At 38.6% G+C, this 16,305-nt stretch overlaps 1 protein-coding gene across 1 annotated transcript in view; it reads right to left on the reverse strand.

Annotated features, from left to right (window-relative positions):
* CCDC141 (coiled-coil domain containing 141) overlaps positions 1–16,305 on the reverse strand; it is a 219,016-nt gene that overhangs the window by 5,157 nt on the left and 197,554 nt on the right. The window contains exons 21-23 of the mRNA XM_025404910.1: positions 15,728–15,840; positions 11,285–11,401; positions 1,998–2,848 (exon numbers count right to left, since the gene is read on the reverse strand). Of these exons, the coding sequence (XP_025260695.1) occupies positions 1,998–2,848; positions 11,285–11,401; positions 15,728–15,840 (1,081 nt within the window). The remainder of the gene's footprint in view (positions 1–1,997; positions 2,849–11,284; positions 11,402–15,727; positions 15,841–16,305) is intronic.

The raw sequence follows: 16,305 nt of genomic DNA on the forward strand, positions 1-16,305 counted from the left end.
CTGGTGGGGAGAGAATTGCTTCGACTGGCTCAGACAATGTTTTTGGAAAACTGAATTTTTTGAAATCCTTTAAAAATGGGAATATTGCATATGAAAATTCAGATATACAGCTACATCTAAAAACAAAAACAAAACAGACCATCTGGTCACATTAGGCCACCATTTGCTCATAGTAACAATTACCTAGGGTGTGAAATGGCACCCTCATGTTGTCCAGCTTTATTCTTTTTGCCACTCTGGAACAGCAGCTGGGACTCCTCAGAAATTGTATTAGAGTGAGACTCATCTACTCCATCATATTCATACCACGATATCCACACGACAATACAGATGTGCTGTTTTAGAGGACTGGACTTAACATCACCTCCTGATGAAATCACTTCATTTAATTTTTTTGAACCAATTTCATTAGAAGAAAATGGCTTGTAAATATAAAAGGTATTTATGCAACTGGATTATGACTAATAACATATTTCTAAAAGTTTCCTATGAACATGAGTGCTTAACTGCATGTTTTTATAAAGCAAATAGTTTATTTTGTATATCTGAGATTCTTGTTTATTTATTTATACCCACAATCAACCACTCAGGGGGGATGACAAATCTGAATCGTCTTCTGTTCCCATTGCCTAAGTGATAACTTTGCCTTTTCCTGGGTGTCCTAAAAATGTATGATATCCTGAAAGCTTGTCAGTTACTATTTGAGCACAGTTGTAAATCTGATGGCAAAACATTTGTTTACAACACTGTGATATTCTTCAACAACATGTAAGTAGCAGTGGTTCTTTAACCACATACACACTAACCAAATTATTAATATTTACTGTGTGGACAAAAACAAGAAATACATCTGACAACATTTTTCTTTGGAGTGAACTGAGATTTAATAATGAATTAAATATTTTTAAAATTCATAAATATGACACTCTTGATTTGTAAAAAAACATGCAATAATAAAGACAATAAAACAAAAAGCAAAAGTGACCGCACTAATATAGCACAAGTGCAGTTTCTTTTAATAATTTGAGAAACCAGTTTTCTCATAAGTTCCTTAGATAACTGGTTCATATTTCAAGTACCATTAATGGGCACACACAATAATCGAAACTGATCATTTAATATCTACTGAAATATTGTGATCAATAAATGCTATTTTACTTAATCTTAGTTTATAAGTATAAACTAGGTCTTGCAGATTTGTAACTTTGTCCTCAAATAAATTTACTTAAGGATGAGAATTTTCCAAATGTTTAAAAGTAACCCACATATTGAGAAAGAACTGCTTTTGTTACCAACAGTAGGCAATCCAAAACCAGTATTCTACAGTTTGCTTTTACTGAAACAAATAGGCTAAAAAATAATGATGTCTCCAGAGTGAAATCATATCGTTCACAGCCCAGTTATTATACTACCTTACAAAAATGAGTTTATTGCCTGTCACCTGGAACAACTGTGACAGAAATATTTTTATTCCATCTCTCATATTGAAAAAATTTGTAAAAAGAAATCCTAGTAAAACAAAATGTTACAAAGATGACATGTGTGACTCTGTTGGAAAGAGGAAAAAGATGAAAGAGGTAAATGAGAGAGAAGGGGAAAAAACCAAATTCTTGTATTTTTCAATTGCATAAAGGTAGTTAAAACAAGCAGATGCCATGCTTATATAGAAATAGACAATAGAAAATAATTTCAACCCACAATCTTTAGAAATGTGGAATGTTTAACACAGAAAAAAACAAGCACAACCAACCTACAGTGCTTTGGAAATTTGTTAAATTATTAGTACTTTATATGGTTACCTTTTATTTTTCTTAAAGGTATTAACTATGCTGCTTCTAAAATGAGAGTGGTCTGATGTGAGATTGAATCATGCAGAGTTGCAGTGTCATAGAATATTAATCAGCTAGCCCTAAACCTTTCAGTTAGTGCTCACAGAATGATTTTTCTCTGTGACTGAATTTGTTTCCATTTATGGCTTGTCATTATAGGCTACCCACCATGTCAGTGTAGGCTCTGGAAATCCTGTTACTTCAACTTCCAAAGTCACTGGAGAACCTTCCATGACAGTTACATTAGACAGGAGCCTGGAGAAATTAGGTGCCTGGTCAGCTAGGCTGACCATGCTGCTCTTTGCTGACGTGCTTTTAATCTCTTCTCGAGGAACCATTTGCCTCTGATAGCCCCTGCTGGTGCCTGATTGAAACCTGAGGCCTGATAATGCATCAGGGGAAGCATGCAGCCTATCTTGGATTTTAGTGAAGTTATTATCAGCATGCATTTTCTCCCGTGTTTCTAGCAAACCGCCCTGAGCCTGAGGGTGCTGCTGTAAAGCTCTCTCATGCACTTCACTCATCATGCTCTCTGGATGTTCAGCACTGATTCTGTGTAAGGCAGTACTCTTTTCCAGGAATCCTCTGGAGGTTAGTGGGGGCTCGGCTTTGAACTGGAGGTAGGGCCTCTCAAAATGACTTGAAAATGTTTCTCTCTTATCATTGCATGCATCCGCAAATGCAACAGGTGGTGGAAGAACAGATTCCTGGGCATTCCCTGGGCTGCTGGTCCCAGCCTGCACCGCACAGCTGCCTATGTGAAGGCTGAGGGAGGAGCTGATAGGCTCTTCCACCTCCATGTCAGATGGTGCAAGGGGGGACTCAGGGCTTCCTGGGAGAGGAGGCAAGGAGATGTCATCAGGTGAGACACACTCATATTCTTCCCCTGAGAGCATGTCTTCAGGCAGGAGCAGGCCCTGGACGCCACCCTCCTTGTCAGCGGACACCTTCAGGTCTTGTGGGAGCCGATCTTCCCCTGTTCCATTGATGGCCAAAAGATCTGCCACCTGTACCTGCCCCTTGAAAACAGAAGAGCCAAATCATCCTTATTCATTCATTTTTCTTTTTCCAGTTTCAATTACAGTAAAACTCAACTTCAGAGAGACAACCTGAGAAAACCTACAGGGGGTGAAAACTTAGGGGGCTGGAGGAAAACCATTTGTCTGTCTATCCTGAGCACAGTCCCACTTCTCATGACTAAGGAATCATTACAAAGACCTCAAATTCTGAATAAAATGTGATAGACCTTGTGAACAGAAGAGAGAAAGTCCCAGTTTCCAACTGTAGTGAAGGGGTTGGACTGGATCAACATCTTTCAAACCATGATCTGAGGAGTCTCCTGAAACAGCAAAGTCAGCTTAGATCTGGCTTGTCTACACTTCCTGTAAACACACAGATACTGAACACCAGCAAAGTCAGCTTAGGTCTGGCTTGTCTACACTCCTTGTGAACTCACAGATGCTGACCATCAGAGACTCCTTTGTTAGGTGATTCCTCGGACCCTCCCAGAATAACCTGTCTTCTCTCTCAAGAAAACAATTCCTTTTTAAAATAAATTGTAGTGAAATATACAAAAAATGTACCACTTCAACCATGTTTAAGTGTGTGGTTCAGTGGCATTAAGTGCATTCACATTGAGTGTAACTATCACTGCCATCCATCTCCAGAACTTTTTCATTTTTCCAGTTGAAACTCTATCCACTAAACACTAACCCGCTCATATTCAATCTTCCCCCTGACTCAGCCATTGTCAACTACCATTCTATTCTCTTGCTCTATGCATTTGAGCCCTCTATGTACCTTATATTGAGTAAGCAATTCTTCATGACTAGTTTTATTTTCTTAAAGTCCCTTAGTTTATTCTTGCATTGAAAAAATATTTATTGAGCACGTACTGCTATACACTAGGAACCATGCTAGTATTACAGGCATAATTTGGTGAATACAAGTAGATCAGTCTTTGCAGTTGAGGAGATGATATCCTAGTGGAGGAGGTAGATATTAATGGAACAGTCAGACATGATGGCCTTTCCCAAGAGAGCACGTCAAGATACAATAGGAAAGCACCTGCTACTTGTCTCTTTGCTCCAATCGGAGTGTAGTTCTGCTAGGAGCTGTGAGTGGCAGTACTTATTTCTCTGCTTCCACTGTCCTAGTCTAATCCACATCCATCTCTGGTTTAAGAAGAGGCTCAAATGTTCCTGTTGCATAGACTCAAAAGAACATTGAAGCTGAAAAGCGATCTCATCTATCCCCACCTGCTTGTTTTATATCTCCTTTCTGTGCCATTCCTCAGCATTTTGGGTGCCTTCTTACTTAGTATGTACTGGTTTTTGTCCTGTAGTAACTGATGCATATAGGAAAGTCACGTCTTGCCTTGCCTTTGAAGTTTTTGATTTTAGCCTGTAGTCCTGTTCTTGATATACACTTTGTAAGTGATTTTTTAGAAAATAAGGCCAGGCGCGGTGGCTCATGCCTGTAATCCTAGCACTTTGGGAGGCCAAGATGGGCAGATCATGAGTTCAGGAGATAGAGACCATCCTGGCTAACATGGTGAAACCCCATCTCTACTAAAAATGCATAGAATTAGCCAGGCGTGGTTGTACGCTCTTGCAGTCCCAGTTACTTGGGAGGCTGAGGCAGGAGAGTAGCTTGAACCCAGGAGGCAGAGGTTGCAGTAAGCCAAGATTGCACCACTGCACTCCAGCCTGGACAACAGAGTGAGACTGTCTCAAAAAACAAAACAAAACAAAATTAGCTAGGCGTGGTGATGGTTGCCTGTAATCACAGCTACTTTGGGAGGCTGAAGTAGGAGAATCTCTTGAACTCAGGAGGCAGAGGTTGCAGTGAGTCGAGATTGTGCCATTGCACCCCAGCCTGGGTGACAAGAGTGAAACTTTGTCTCCAAAAAAAAAAAAAAAAAAAAAAAAATGTGTTTTCAAGTTGAAGAGCAGAAGCAAAACAATGTTGCTTCTACTATCCCACAGAGATGATCTCTCTTTAGAGAAACATTAACCCAGCTTAGAGAAAGTGGTTTCCTTTCGCCATTTAGTAAAAGTTTAAATTCTGAGTCTAAAACCCAGATGTTCTTAGAAGTTTCTCTCATTAAAAAGAATACTAAAATTACTAATTGCCCCTCCCTCTTTTGGTTGTCGTTCCACAGCTTAGCTCGGTCTCTCTCTTCATGAAAGTAGAATGCTTATTTTCCTCCTTATAGGGACTTTGATCAAACACCTATTGTCTAAGAATCTCCGCTACAACATTCTGGCAGCCTCTATTTGAATACTTTTTCTGAAAGAGTACTTTGAGAATGTGCACCTTACTTGTGTTACGAACATCTTCCTACATGTAGCAGAGATCTGCCTTCCTGCAATTTCCACCAATGGATCTGAATTGGCCTCCTGGAGCTACACAAAAAGTCCAGCTGCTCTCCAATTTTAACAGCTCTTTGACTGTTTGGAGTATTGGTCCTACAACCTGTCTAAGCCTCTTTCTCTGTACCAGACACTCTCAGGTCTTCTTCTGCCTCAACTCTGTCATCATTTTGGTCATTTCTGGGAGGTCCCACTCCTACTGGACCACAAGGTCCTTTATAGAAGAGCAGGGACATTTGTTGACTTGATGGCCTTCCAGGGGCAGACAATGACAACTCCTTCATGACTTCGTCAGGTAACCTATGACTCTCCACAGAAGAATAATGTGTTACAATTGTCTGAAAATTTACAACAAGCTTAGGAGAGAAACTTGAATAAAAGTCCAGACCAGTCTCCCAACTCCTCAATCCCTGCTGGGGAGGAATTTATTTCCTAATTGAGGGTTTGGAAGAAGGAACTGAGCATGCTCAGATCTGTCTCTATGAGGCCCTCTCTTTTGCATTAGCCTTTCATGAAATGCATGGGTTCAGGTTGGCTCTAAGGCATGAAAATCCCCTGGAGGTGAAGTCTGTGGTTGTCTAGATGGGCACCCAAGTGGACTAGGTACACATTTAATCTATTTAAATCAGGCACGAAGTTTGGGGAAACCCACTAGAAAAGTTCAAGCTATCCAGCTTTAACTGGTTCCTGACTCCTGTATCTTACTTTTAGCTGGTACCAAACACAGGAAAGGAATCCAAGACTATCATTTTTTCACTTCTAACAATTCCTAAAATAGAAAAAGTACTTTCCTCGGAAAATAACACTACTCAATAATTTCTACTATCAATAAGAGGGAGAGAGTTTTCTCAAATCTTTTTCTGGAATCATTTAACTCCCCATTAAACATGTTTGCTTCTAGAGTTGTTTACTTTCCAGATGGTAAGTAATCAGTGGATTCATCATCTTCTTGACCTATATGATATGTTTTTATTAAGGTGATAGTATTAGTTCATTTTTTAAAATAAAAATCACATGGGACCATTGACTCATACTGGATTTGTAGTCAACTAAAATTTGCTACCTCCTCTGTCCATTAGTGCTATTGATGAAAATGTTGAACACTGCGATGTTTAGAACAAAGTCAGATGTCTCCACAAGACAGACTGTTTCCAAGGTTGATGTTGATGAACTACTTAACACTCTTGAGTACAATTATAACTTGGCCAAACCCTCATTCAGTGCACATTTCTCCACTTATCTTAAGAGAGCATCATAAGTGTGTTTATCAGATGACTTCTTGAAACCATAATAAATTATGCCTATGGCACTAATCTAGAATTACTCATTAAATAATCATCTCAGGAAACAAGATAAGGTGAGTTTAATATATATGCAAGTGGTTTTCTGAGTAAACCCATTTGGCTCTTGGCACTTCTGCTTTTATTCTTAAATGCAAAAATGAATGTATTAAATTATCGCAGGTACCTCAAAACTACGTACATCTATTATGTATCATATAAAAATTTTTAAGAAAATTTAAAATGCAAATAAGATTTTAGTTTTTAAGTCACTGTGGAATTTTATGGAAACATTATTTTATTTTATTTTTATTTTTGAGATGGAGTTTCACTCTTGTTGCCAAGGCTGGAGTGCAATGGCACAATCTCGGCTCACTGCAACCTGCACCTCCCAAATTCAAATGATTCTCCTGCCTCAGCCTCCCGAGTAGCTGGTATTACAGGCACCTGCCATCACGCTCAGCTAATGTTTGTATTTTTAGTAGACACAGGGTTTCACCATGTTGGCCAGGCAGATCTTGAACTCCTGACCTCAGGTGATCCACCTGCCTCAGCCTCCCAAAGTGCTGGGATTACAGGCATAAGCCACAGCACCCGGCCAGAAACATTATTTTAAAACTCACTGACCTATATTTCCTAGAACTGTCTAGTTTTCAACTACGAAAATGCTATCCAAACATTCACATATACTAATTATTTGTTAATATTTCTTCACCATAAAACCATGTTTGTTATTAGAAAAAAAAGGTGTGTGTTATTTACCCAGAAAAGGTTAAATAAATCTATGGTGTTCAGTACAGACAGGACATATTTACATCAGTCTAATGAGTTCTGGCAAAATAGCTGGGAAACTCTGATCTAATTCACCAAAACATAGCTCAACTCTCAATCTGCTTTTCTTATATCAAATTGAGAGGCTGATCTTCGTCTTTTTGTTGATTCCTTTTTCTTTTCCCACCTTCTAAATATATGAATGGTCTGCAGCCTTATCTTGAAGTTCTCTAATTGTCTCTATATTCTTTGCCCCTCCAAGATCTCACCCACTTACATATCTAGTAAACAATTAACTTTTAATTAATACTAAATCTATAGCTTCAAGTCTTATCTCTGTCAGGACTTCCGAACTTTCATTTCTGCTCATGGGCATAATCCCTTGAATTTAAATCATTGCCCTGTAGGCAGAAAAAGTGTCTGGAAGAGAGAATGCAGTGATATTCCTACATCCATTCAACTAAGGGGGCAGAACCAATCCTCAAAGTACATAGAGCAGGCAACTACTTATGTGGTAAATTTGAAGGAACACCACAAGACTTTATCTTCCAAAATAGCTCCATAACAGATAGCCTTACTTTAGGGTAAATAAGATTTAATGAAGGTAAGTAGGAAGAACACAAAGAAAGATATTAAGCATAGGACTTGGTCTGTAAGAGGCATTTGTAGAGAAGGCCCTTAGCGGGGGCTTTAGACAAAAAGGGGTAATATGGCATTTTTGGGCACTTTACGTGGACAAGGTAAAAGAAAAGGGAACAGAGAGGTGGTGAAGAAGAACACTTTGTCTCTTCCCAAATTTTTTCAAGGCAAGTGTTTCAGGGACATCTTCCTGTACCTGCCAGGTGATCAGGATTAGTGTGTGTGTGTTGAGGGTAGAGGGGGAGTGCAGGGATCCTCCTTACCCAGTCTGATAAGAGCACTCCACTGAATTCTTTGGTGCAAAAATATTTCCATGCTATTGCTTGTAAACAGATAAATAGGAAGAGGGGAAAAGTTTGTCATGGACATCTACAGTATCATTACAAAACAGCTTATGTATATGCAACAGTTCCTGGGAGCTCCCATTTGGTCTTGTGGGAAAAGTGTATGGTTAAAATTCAGGAGAATTGGGGTGACTACCAGTTTTTACACTACTTTCTGTAATTTTTGGAGGGCAATATATTTAATCCCTTTTGGCCTCAGTTTCCTCAACTGTAAAATGATATTTGATCAGATTATTGTTAAATCCCTTCTAGCACTAAAATTCTATAACTCTAAATGCTGGCATCAAAAGCCACCATCTTCCACCGAATAGTTCCATGACTTTAGGTGAGCCTGTTAATACTGTGTGCTTCCGTTTAATCTGAGGAGTTTTCATAGCTTCGGTGCTCACGTTGGGAATAAAACACCATCACTAATCTGTTAGCAGTGCTCCGTGTGTTACATTTAGTGAATTGCCTAATTCCACCTACTGCATTTTTGGGTCTGAAAAATGAGAAGTACTTTGCTATCTCCAGGAAAAAAAAACCCTGTGTTGAATATATTCTGTGGTAGTTCAGTGGAACTATTCTTTCCGACTCAAATAATTTCCTCAGGAAGGCTACCATCATTTAAGGGTATCAGAATTGACTGCAGTAATACCAGGACCAGCTTTTCACTTGGTGCTTCCTATCTGCCCACATGGGGTTGTGGAGAATCATTACATCTGATGTACATATAAATAATAGAGACAATAAGAGGGTAAATGTGATTGAGCTACTTAAAAGTGAAGATTACTTCCACCCTTTCATTTGGCTGTCTACACCAATTGCACCAGGACATGACATAATGTTAATAAGAATTCTTGACAGCTGTAATTGTAGACCTTCACTTACACCTGAAATGACTGATGCTATATCTTTTTAGTTTATATTAGAACAAAAGCGATTTTTCCATGAATGTAAATCTTGCTTTTTTTTTTTTTTAATTTAAAGGAATCTGTTTCTTCTAATAAGAAAATAAAAGCAAGATAAACTACTTTTGCTAAGTATAAATTATTTTTGTTTGCTTTGGTAACAATTTTTGTTTCTGAGTTCTTAGTAAATGTGTCTAGTTCACAATGTAGGAAATTGTGCAGAACTAAATAAAATAAATGATAGGATGCTGAATTTAGTAACTCTTAGAAAACTTTTTAAGAAAATGTGGTGCATTCACGTATGTTTATTGCAGCACTATTCACAATAGCAAAGACTTGGAATCAACCCAAATGTCCATCAGTGACAGATTGGATTAAGAAAATGTGGCACATATACACCATGGAATACTATGCAGCCATAAAAAATGATGAGTTTGCGTCCTTTGTAGGGACATGGATGCAGCTGGAAACCATCATTCTTAGCAAACTATCACAAGAACAGAAAACCAAACACCGCATGTTCTCACTCATAGGTGGGAACTGAACAATGAGATCACTTGGACTCAGGAAGGGGAACATCACACACCGGGCCCTATCATGGGGAGGGGGGAGGGGGGAGGGATTGCATTGGGAGTTATACCTGATGTAAATGACGAGTTGATGGGTGCAGCAGACCAACATGGCACAAGTATACATATGTAACAAACCTGCACGTTATGCACATGTACCCTACAACTTAAAGTATAATAATAATAAATAAATTAAAAAAAAAAAAAAGAAAATGTGGTGCATTTAAGGCTATTCTTTATTATGTCAACCAGTCATTCTCAATTTAAGTGATTTTAGTATAATAGACGCTACTGGCATCTAGTGAGCAGGGCCAGGAACACTGCTAAACTCCTACAATGCACAGGACAGCTCCCCACAATAGAGAATTCTGAGGCCAAAATGCCAGCGGTGCTGTGGTTGAGAAACCCTGATTTAGACCAATCAGAGTAACGTAAGATCATTTGATATAAGAGTAACATCCAGCAAAATGACCAAAGTTTGGCAGCTTTCCTTTGCCTCAGAGAGGAATTTGGGTTTAAGTGGCTCAAGACCCTACCACAAAAAAAGACAGTTTGCTTAACAGTACTTGCTGCCTGGTGGTTGTATAACTGCACCAGGCCTTGGCATAGATTAACCTGTGGAAAAGGACCTATAAGGAAGCTGAAAGAACTGTATTGACTTCAAGGAAAGATAAATCTTTCTCCATGAAATAACCACTACAAATGGAGAGGGTTTGTGTTTATTTTTAACTCTCATGTCACAAGAAGTATATTTTATTAATTTGAGAACGGTTGAGAATAATGTTGACTCTGATTGTTCCTTCAGCTCCTCGGGAGAGAAACACTGGGAGCAGGCAACTTGGCAAAGCAAAAAGTCAAAAGCTAATTATAGTCCAGCAGCTATGAATAGAGAGTGAGCAACTTATGCCAAAAAACCATCATGATGTTGTGATTTAAATAATACTTTCAAAATCATGATACATTTGCATTTTTGTGAGTATCTGTAGTCATTACATGCTTTAATTTATCAGTAAGTGCATACATTTTACAATAATTTAAACATTTCTCTAAATACTTTAGTATTTATATTTCAGCTGGATTCTATGGTTTGGTAAATGTGCCTGGAAATATCATCTTAGAGGTGGAGTCTATGGGAACAAGATACTATCTAATTTCATGAACTAAGCTTTGCTAATGGGTCGTGTAAAACAATAAAAATCATGGCTTGGCAATATGATGAAAAGGGAGAAGTAAAATTTGAAGTTGGATTGGATATAAAAAGACAATGGAAAAGGCAGCTAGAGATGGGAAAAACAGAAGTGGTTTGGGGTGACATGGCATTTAAATGGCTGTCCCAATGCTACTGTGAAATGTCACGGTTTCAGTACTTGATAGTGAGAAGCTCAGAGGAAACAGCATAGCAGAGAGAAGAAGCACTAAGTAAGGAGCCAACGGAAGCAAGGAAGGAGGAAACTCACATTGCATTTACATTGGGAAATTCTATTTGGATAGATAAGAAGGCTGCAATTCACTTTTATTTTGCAATGAACAATGACTCTAACCTCAAAGCAAAAGTACTGAATAGCTGAGGTTAAGTAGTTTTCTTTACCTTATTTCTTTCTTCATTGCATATTGTCTGCTTATTTTTTGCTGGTTCCTTTAGCAAGTCAATGTAATCATCATGGAAGTCTTCCAAATTTGGATTCATCTTTAAAACGTCTCCCTGCTGTACAAAGCAACAGTTAGTGAGAGCCTGAGCCAGGAAAGTTGGAGGAACAGTGCCATACACTACTTGGAAGAAAACATAGACCACTTGCAACCTTTCAGCAAATACATTCCACAAGAGACTGGTGTACTCCCATGATGTGATTTATAAAATTATCCCTCCCAGCTCAGTTTCCCTCCTGCCTCATTCCTTTGATAGAGTTCATTGCCAGAAAAAATTGGTTGTTGAAAGGCCCAGCAGGAAAAAAGTAATCATTATAATAGGATGCTCCTGCAGGAGCATTCTCTAGAGAAAGGAATCATTATGCATGGCAGTGTAAACCATTAGGAGAGTCTGGGGAGCAGCAGTGAGGTAGAAATGATTAAAGGTTTCTAGGGGAGAAGAAGGTAGGAAATCCAGAGAATCTACACAAGCAAAATACCAGGGAGACTCTTGAAAAGAGGAATAAAATATCACTGAGTATAGTAAAGAAAAACAGCAATTGAGAACACAGGACGCTTCATGTGGTTGAAGATATTTTGTTCCCTGCATTTATGGGGCTCAGTTTTAGTCATGGAGGTAGTGGAGGTTTGCAAAGTGCTGTGGAGTCAGTGCGAGAGCCAAGAAGACTTTGTAAAGGTGGAAAGAGCCACTGGTATCCCACGTGATAGAACACGCCAGTTTAGAATGATGATCATACTGCAATGGAAGAGTCTCTATTCCACCTGGAATACGATCCTTGGAGCATGCAATACACATGCTCATCAAAATGCACATGCGACACTGGCTCGGAGGATTCAGGGAGACCCACTACTGGGGAGATTCTGCTTTTAGTCCCAACTCTAAACTGAACTGGTTCGTGTCGCTCAATGAATCACTCTGCTTTGGTATGCAGCTGATATCTTATTCTAAAATATCAGCTGGTGTGGAAAGAATGCTAGATTTTGAATTAAATCTAAATTCAAATTTCAGATCTACCACTATTGACTATTGGGGCCCATGTAAAGCACTTTTACCCTCTTTGGAATTTTCCTTTCACCTCTACACAGAAAACATTTGCCTTCTTTTCATCTCAACATTATTTGGAAATCACTGGAGATAATGTATATATGAAGGTCCTTTGTAAGTCTGAAATTGCTATACATTAGAAAGGATTTCTATCACTATTTCAGCCTTGACAGGAATTGCTGAGCCCACTTTCTATAACTTTGAAAAGAGAGCCATAGCATCAACCTTTATATTTAAAAACATAAAAAATAGACATTTGCTCTCTTCATACAAACACCTATAAATTGCTGGTAAACATTCTTTGGCAAGCATTTGTTGCGGCTGTAACTCATAAAGATAATGCTGATGCCTATTTCTTTTGCCAGGGAGACCCTTTCTCATTTCTACATCCACCCAAATTAAACACCTTCAAGCACTGAAAGATAGTTCTTCTCTGTACCAATTCATTGGGCATTTACTACAAATGCCAAAACTCTTTCTGGATAACCTGCTTTAAAAAGCAAAGCAGGCCAGGTATGGTGGCTCACACCTGTAACACCAGCATTTTGAGAGGCCAAGGAGGAAAGATCACTTGAGTCCAGGAGTTTGAGACCAGCTTGGGCAACATAGTGAGACCTCAACTTTACAAAAATATCAAAACATGTAGTGGTGCATGCCTGTGGTCCCACCTACTTGGTAGGCTGAAGTTGGAGCATTGCTTGAGCCTGGGAAGACGAGGCTGTAGTGAGCCATGGTAACACCACTACACTCCAGCCTGGGCAACAGAGCAACACACTGTCTCTAAATCAATCAATCAATCAATCAATCAATCAATAAAAGGTAAAGCATAATGTTAAATGTTGTGTGGGACACTAAATTTAGCAGCGCCAGAGGGTTTCCTTAAGTATAATCAAGTAGGGAGAGTTGGGATGGCAACATTAGTTATATGTGATGTAATTATATGTAGTAGTTATATGTGTGATTATACTAGTTACAGCCTGAATGTTTATGTTCCCCTAAAGTTTATATGTTAAAATCCACATCCTTAAGGTGATGGTATTAGGAGATGATGCCTTTGGGAAGTGATTAGGTCATGAGGATGAAGCTCTCATGAATAGGATTAGTGCCCTCAGAAAAGAGGGCTGAGAGATACCCCTCATTCTTCCACCATGTAAGGTTAGAGTGAGTAGACAGCTACCAGGAAGTCCTCACTAGACACCAAATCGGCCAGCATCTTGATCTTGAACTTCCAGCCTGCAGAACTATGAGAAACAAATGTCTGCTTTTTATAAGGCATCTTGTCTATGGCATTTGGCATAGCAGTCAGGATGGACGAAGATAGGTAGGAAGGCACACAAGTGGCATGAGATCAGGGAGGGAGTGATATAGCTAAGGAAGGATTTCTGGAGGAGGCAGCATTTGGGTTTGGCTCTGAGAGATGGTAAGATTACGAAAAACAGACAGAAGGTCGTGTCCTTGAAGTAAAGGTTTAGAAGTGGGAAATCCCAAGGAGCACAGTAGATCAGTAGGACACAGATCTACAGTGAATGTAGAAGCACACTGGTTGGGAAAGGTGACCAGCCTCAGAACATTGAAAGGCCTTGAATTGGAACTTGACTTGGTAAGGAAGAGTTTGTAGTGGAGTGTTGTGAATGTGAAGATGACACTAGCAGAACTATTTAGGAAGGGTAATCTAGCTGGGAGTATAATTAGGGGACTCCTGACTAGTGCAAAAGAGAATCCAAGTGACAGGTTGAGCGTGAGAAAGAGAGAATGCAATCCTGACTACACTGAGTATGGAAGGAATGGAGAATGAGGAAGTGGGAGAGGCCGTGGAAACAGCCCTTTCAGTAAGAATAGCCATCAAGGTAAAAGCTGGAAAGGGATATAACTTGAAGAAAGCACATTTTATGAAGCTGACCCTCACTTTAAGATGTGCAATATAAATGGGAGGAATATTGTAGACAATGAAGAGCAAAGAGTCAGAGGAAGCAGTGATTTGCAGCCTGTGTATTGGAAGTCAGAAGCAGCAGCAGCTCCTCAGGGGGTGGGATGGAGGTGGGGAGGAAAGGATAAATGTTGAAAAAGATAACATGAGATATATGGTTTATTATCATTGTGAAACATTGATGGGAAGCAAATAACATATATATTAGAAATATTAATCATTTCATATATTAAACATTTCAGTTTTCTCAAACCTGATTGTAGAATTTATGTGTGGGTAATAATACAAAAGAAAGAAAAAGCTGTGCACAAAGATGTTCATTGTGGTGTTATTTAAAATGGTAAAATGGTTAGAAAATCTAGATTCTTAACCAAAGGATAAAGATAATTTAGTTGGGCACCCACTGAATTAAAAGCCTCACAAACTATTTGAATGGAAGAGGCACATAAATTTATGACCTAGAAATTCCTACCAAAAAAAAAAAAGTGGCTACTAGAAATAAATATAATTCTGCTCTGAACTGCGAGACCACCACTAGGCCTCAATAACAATTATCCCAACAATAATCTTGAGTATCTTCACAGTCAATTGTCAGGGCTACCCTGGGATCCACTTTGTAGATCAGGAAATGGAGATTCAGGGAGATTAAATAATGTAACCAAGGTCACAAATCCAATTATTTAGGGAGTTGGTATTTCAAGGCAACTGTGCTTTGCTTTACAGCCTTTGACCTTAATGACCTTGCTATTCTGCCCATCCTCAACAACCAGTTCTTTCAGCCAGCTATGAAAACAGCATTAACCAAACCAGTTTTTGACATGACACTGACAAAGAAACATATGTATTTCACTTTAACTGGTTTTGCTTAGACATAAACACATTCTCTATATTTGTTACCATCAAATTGGTATTCTATGAAGAGTGATCATGATTAGTTTACTATTTCCATGAGGAAAAGTGTTCAATGAATATAATACCTGAAGATTACTTTTATTTTCTCTGGTGCCACAATTTGGAGAGGAAAAAAAAAACCACCCTGGCATCTATTATTTATGAATAAAACCATAGGCTACTTAATTATGAAACAAAACCATAGGCTACTTAATACAAAGTTTACTGGCAGAGTCTTAATGGGACACATTTTTTAGGATATGATCCATGAAAATGTAAACTAGACACCTTAATTGTGTTTAGCCCTCATTCCCAGCAATATTTTTCTCTGCAGTGATGGGAAAGAAATAGAATTAATTATCAGAAACACCCAGATAATTATGTTAGAAAGCTGTGAAACAAATGTGCACATTACGTCCCTTGAGAAATTCTATTAAAACGTCTTTGCACCAGAAGACATTTGATTAACACATTTTTATTTATTTTGCTTGAAAATACATATTCTAGGAAGAAGAAATTACCTTCAGTTTTTCTTCAAGCTCTGTGAGGGACTCACATAATTCAGTCACAGATTCAAGAACCTCTTTGTGTTTTGTCACTATTTTCTCAATATATTTCTGTCCTTCTTCCAAACCTGGGGAGAAGGATGAAACTAATTTTAAAGGTCAAATTTTTAGCAAGAAAAAAAGTCCAGGTATAAATTCATCTCCATGTCCAGTGTAAGGGCTGATAAATTGTAAGTTCTTAATAAATATTTGCTGAACAGATAAATAAATGAATAAAGACATGTTTCTAAAAGCTAGATATTCTAGGAAAATGATTACATTTGCTGTACCATGCCCCTTTCACATAACCTAAATAATGTTGCTACATGAATAGTCTTAAAGCTCAATTCTCCTCAGTTTTTCCTATTCAGAACATCCAGTGGTTCCTCTCTGCTTAGAGAAGAATAAATTCCTCAGGATGGCATTCAAGGCCCTTCCATAACATGGTTTCAATCTGCCTCTCCCAAATGTATGTCACTCTAGTTCTCTCCTGTATTTTATCTCCAGCCAAACGGAACCAGCAACTCCGTCTGAAGATCCCCACAGCAACTGAG

The sequence above is a fragment of the Theropithecus gelada genome, chromosome 12 (assembly GCF_003255815.1).
Source record: "Theropithecus gelada isolate Dixy chromosome 12, Tgel_1.0, whole genome shotgun sequence".
NCBI lineage: Eukaryota > Metazoa > Chordata > Mammalia > Primates > Cercopithecidae > Theropithecus > Theropithecus gelada.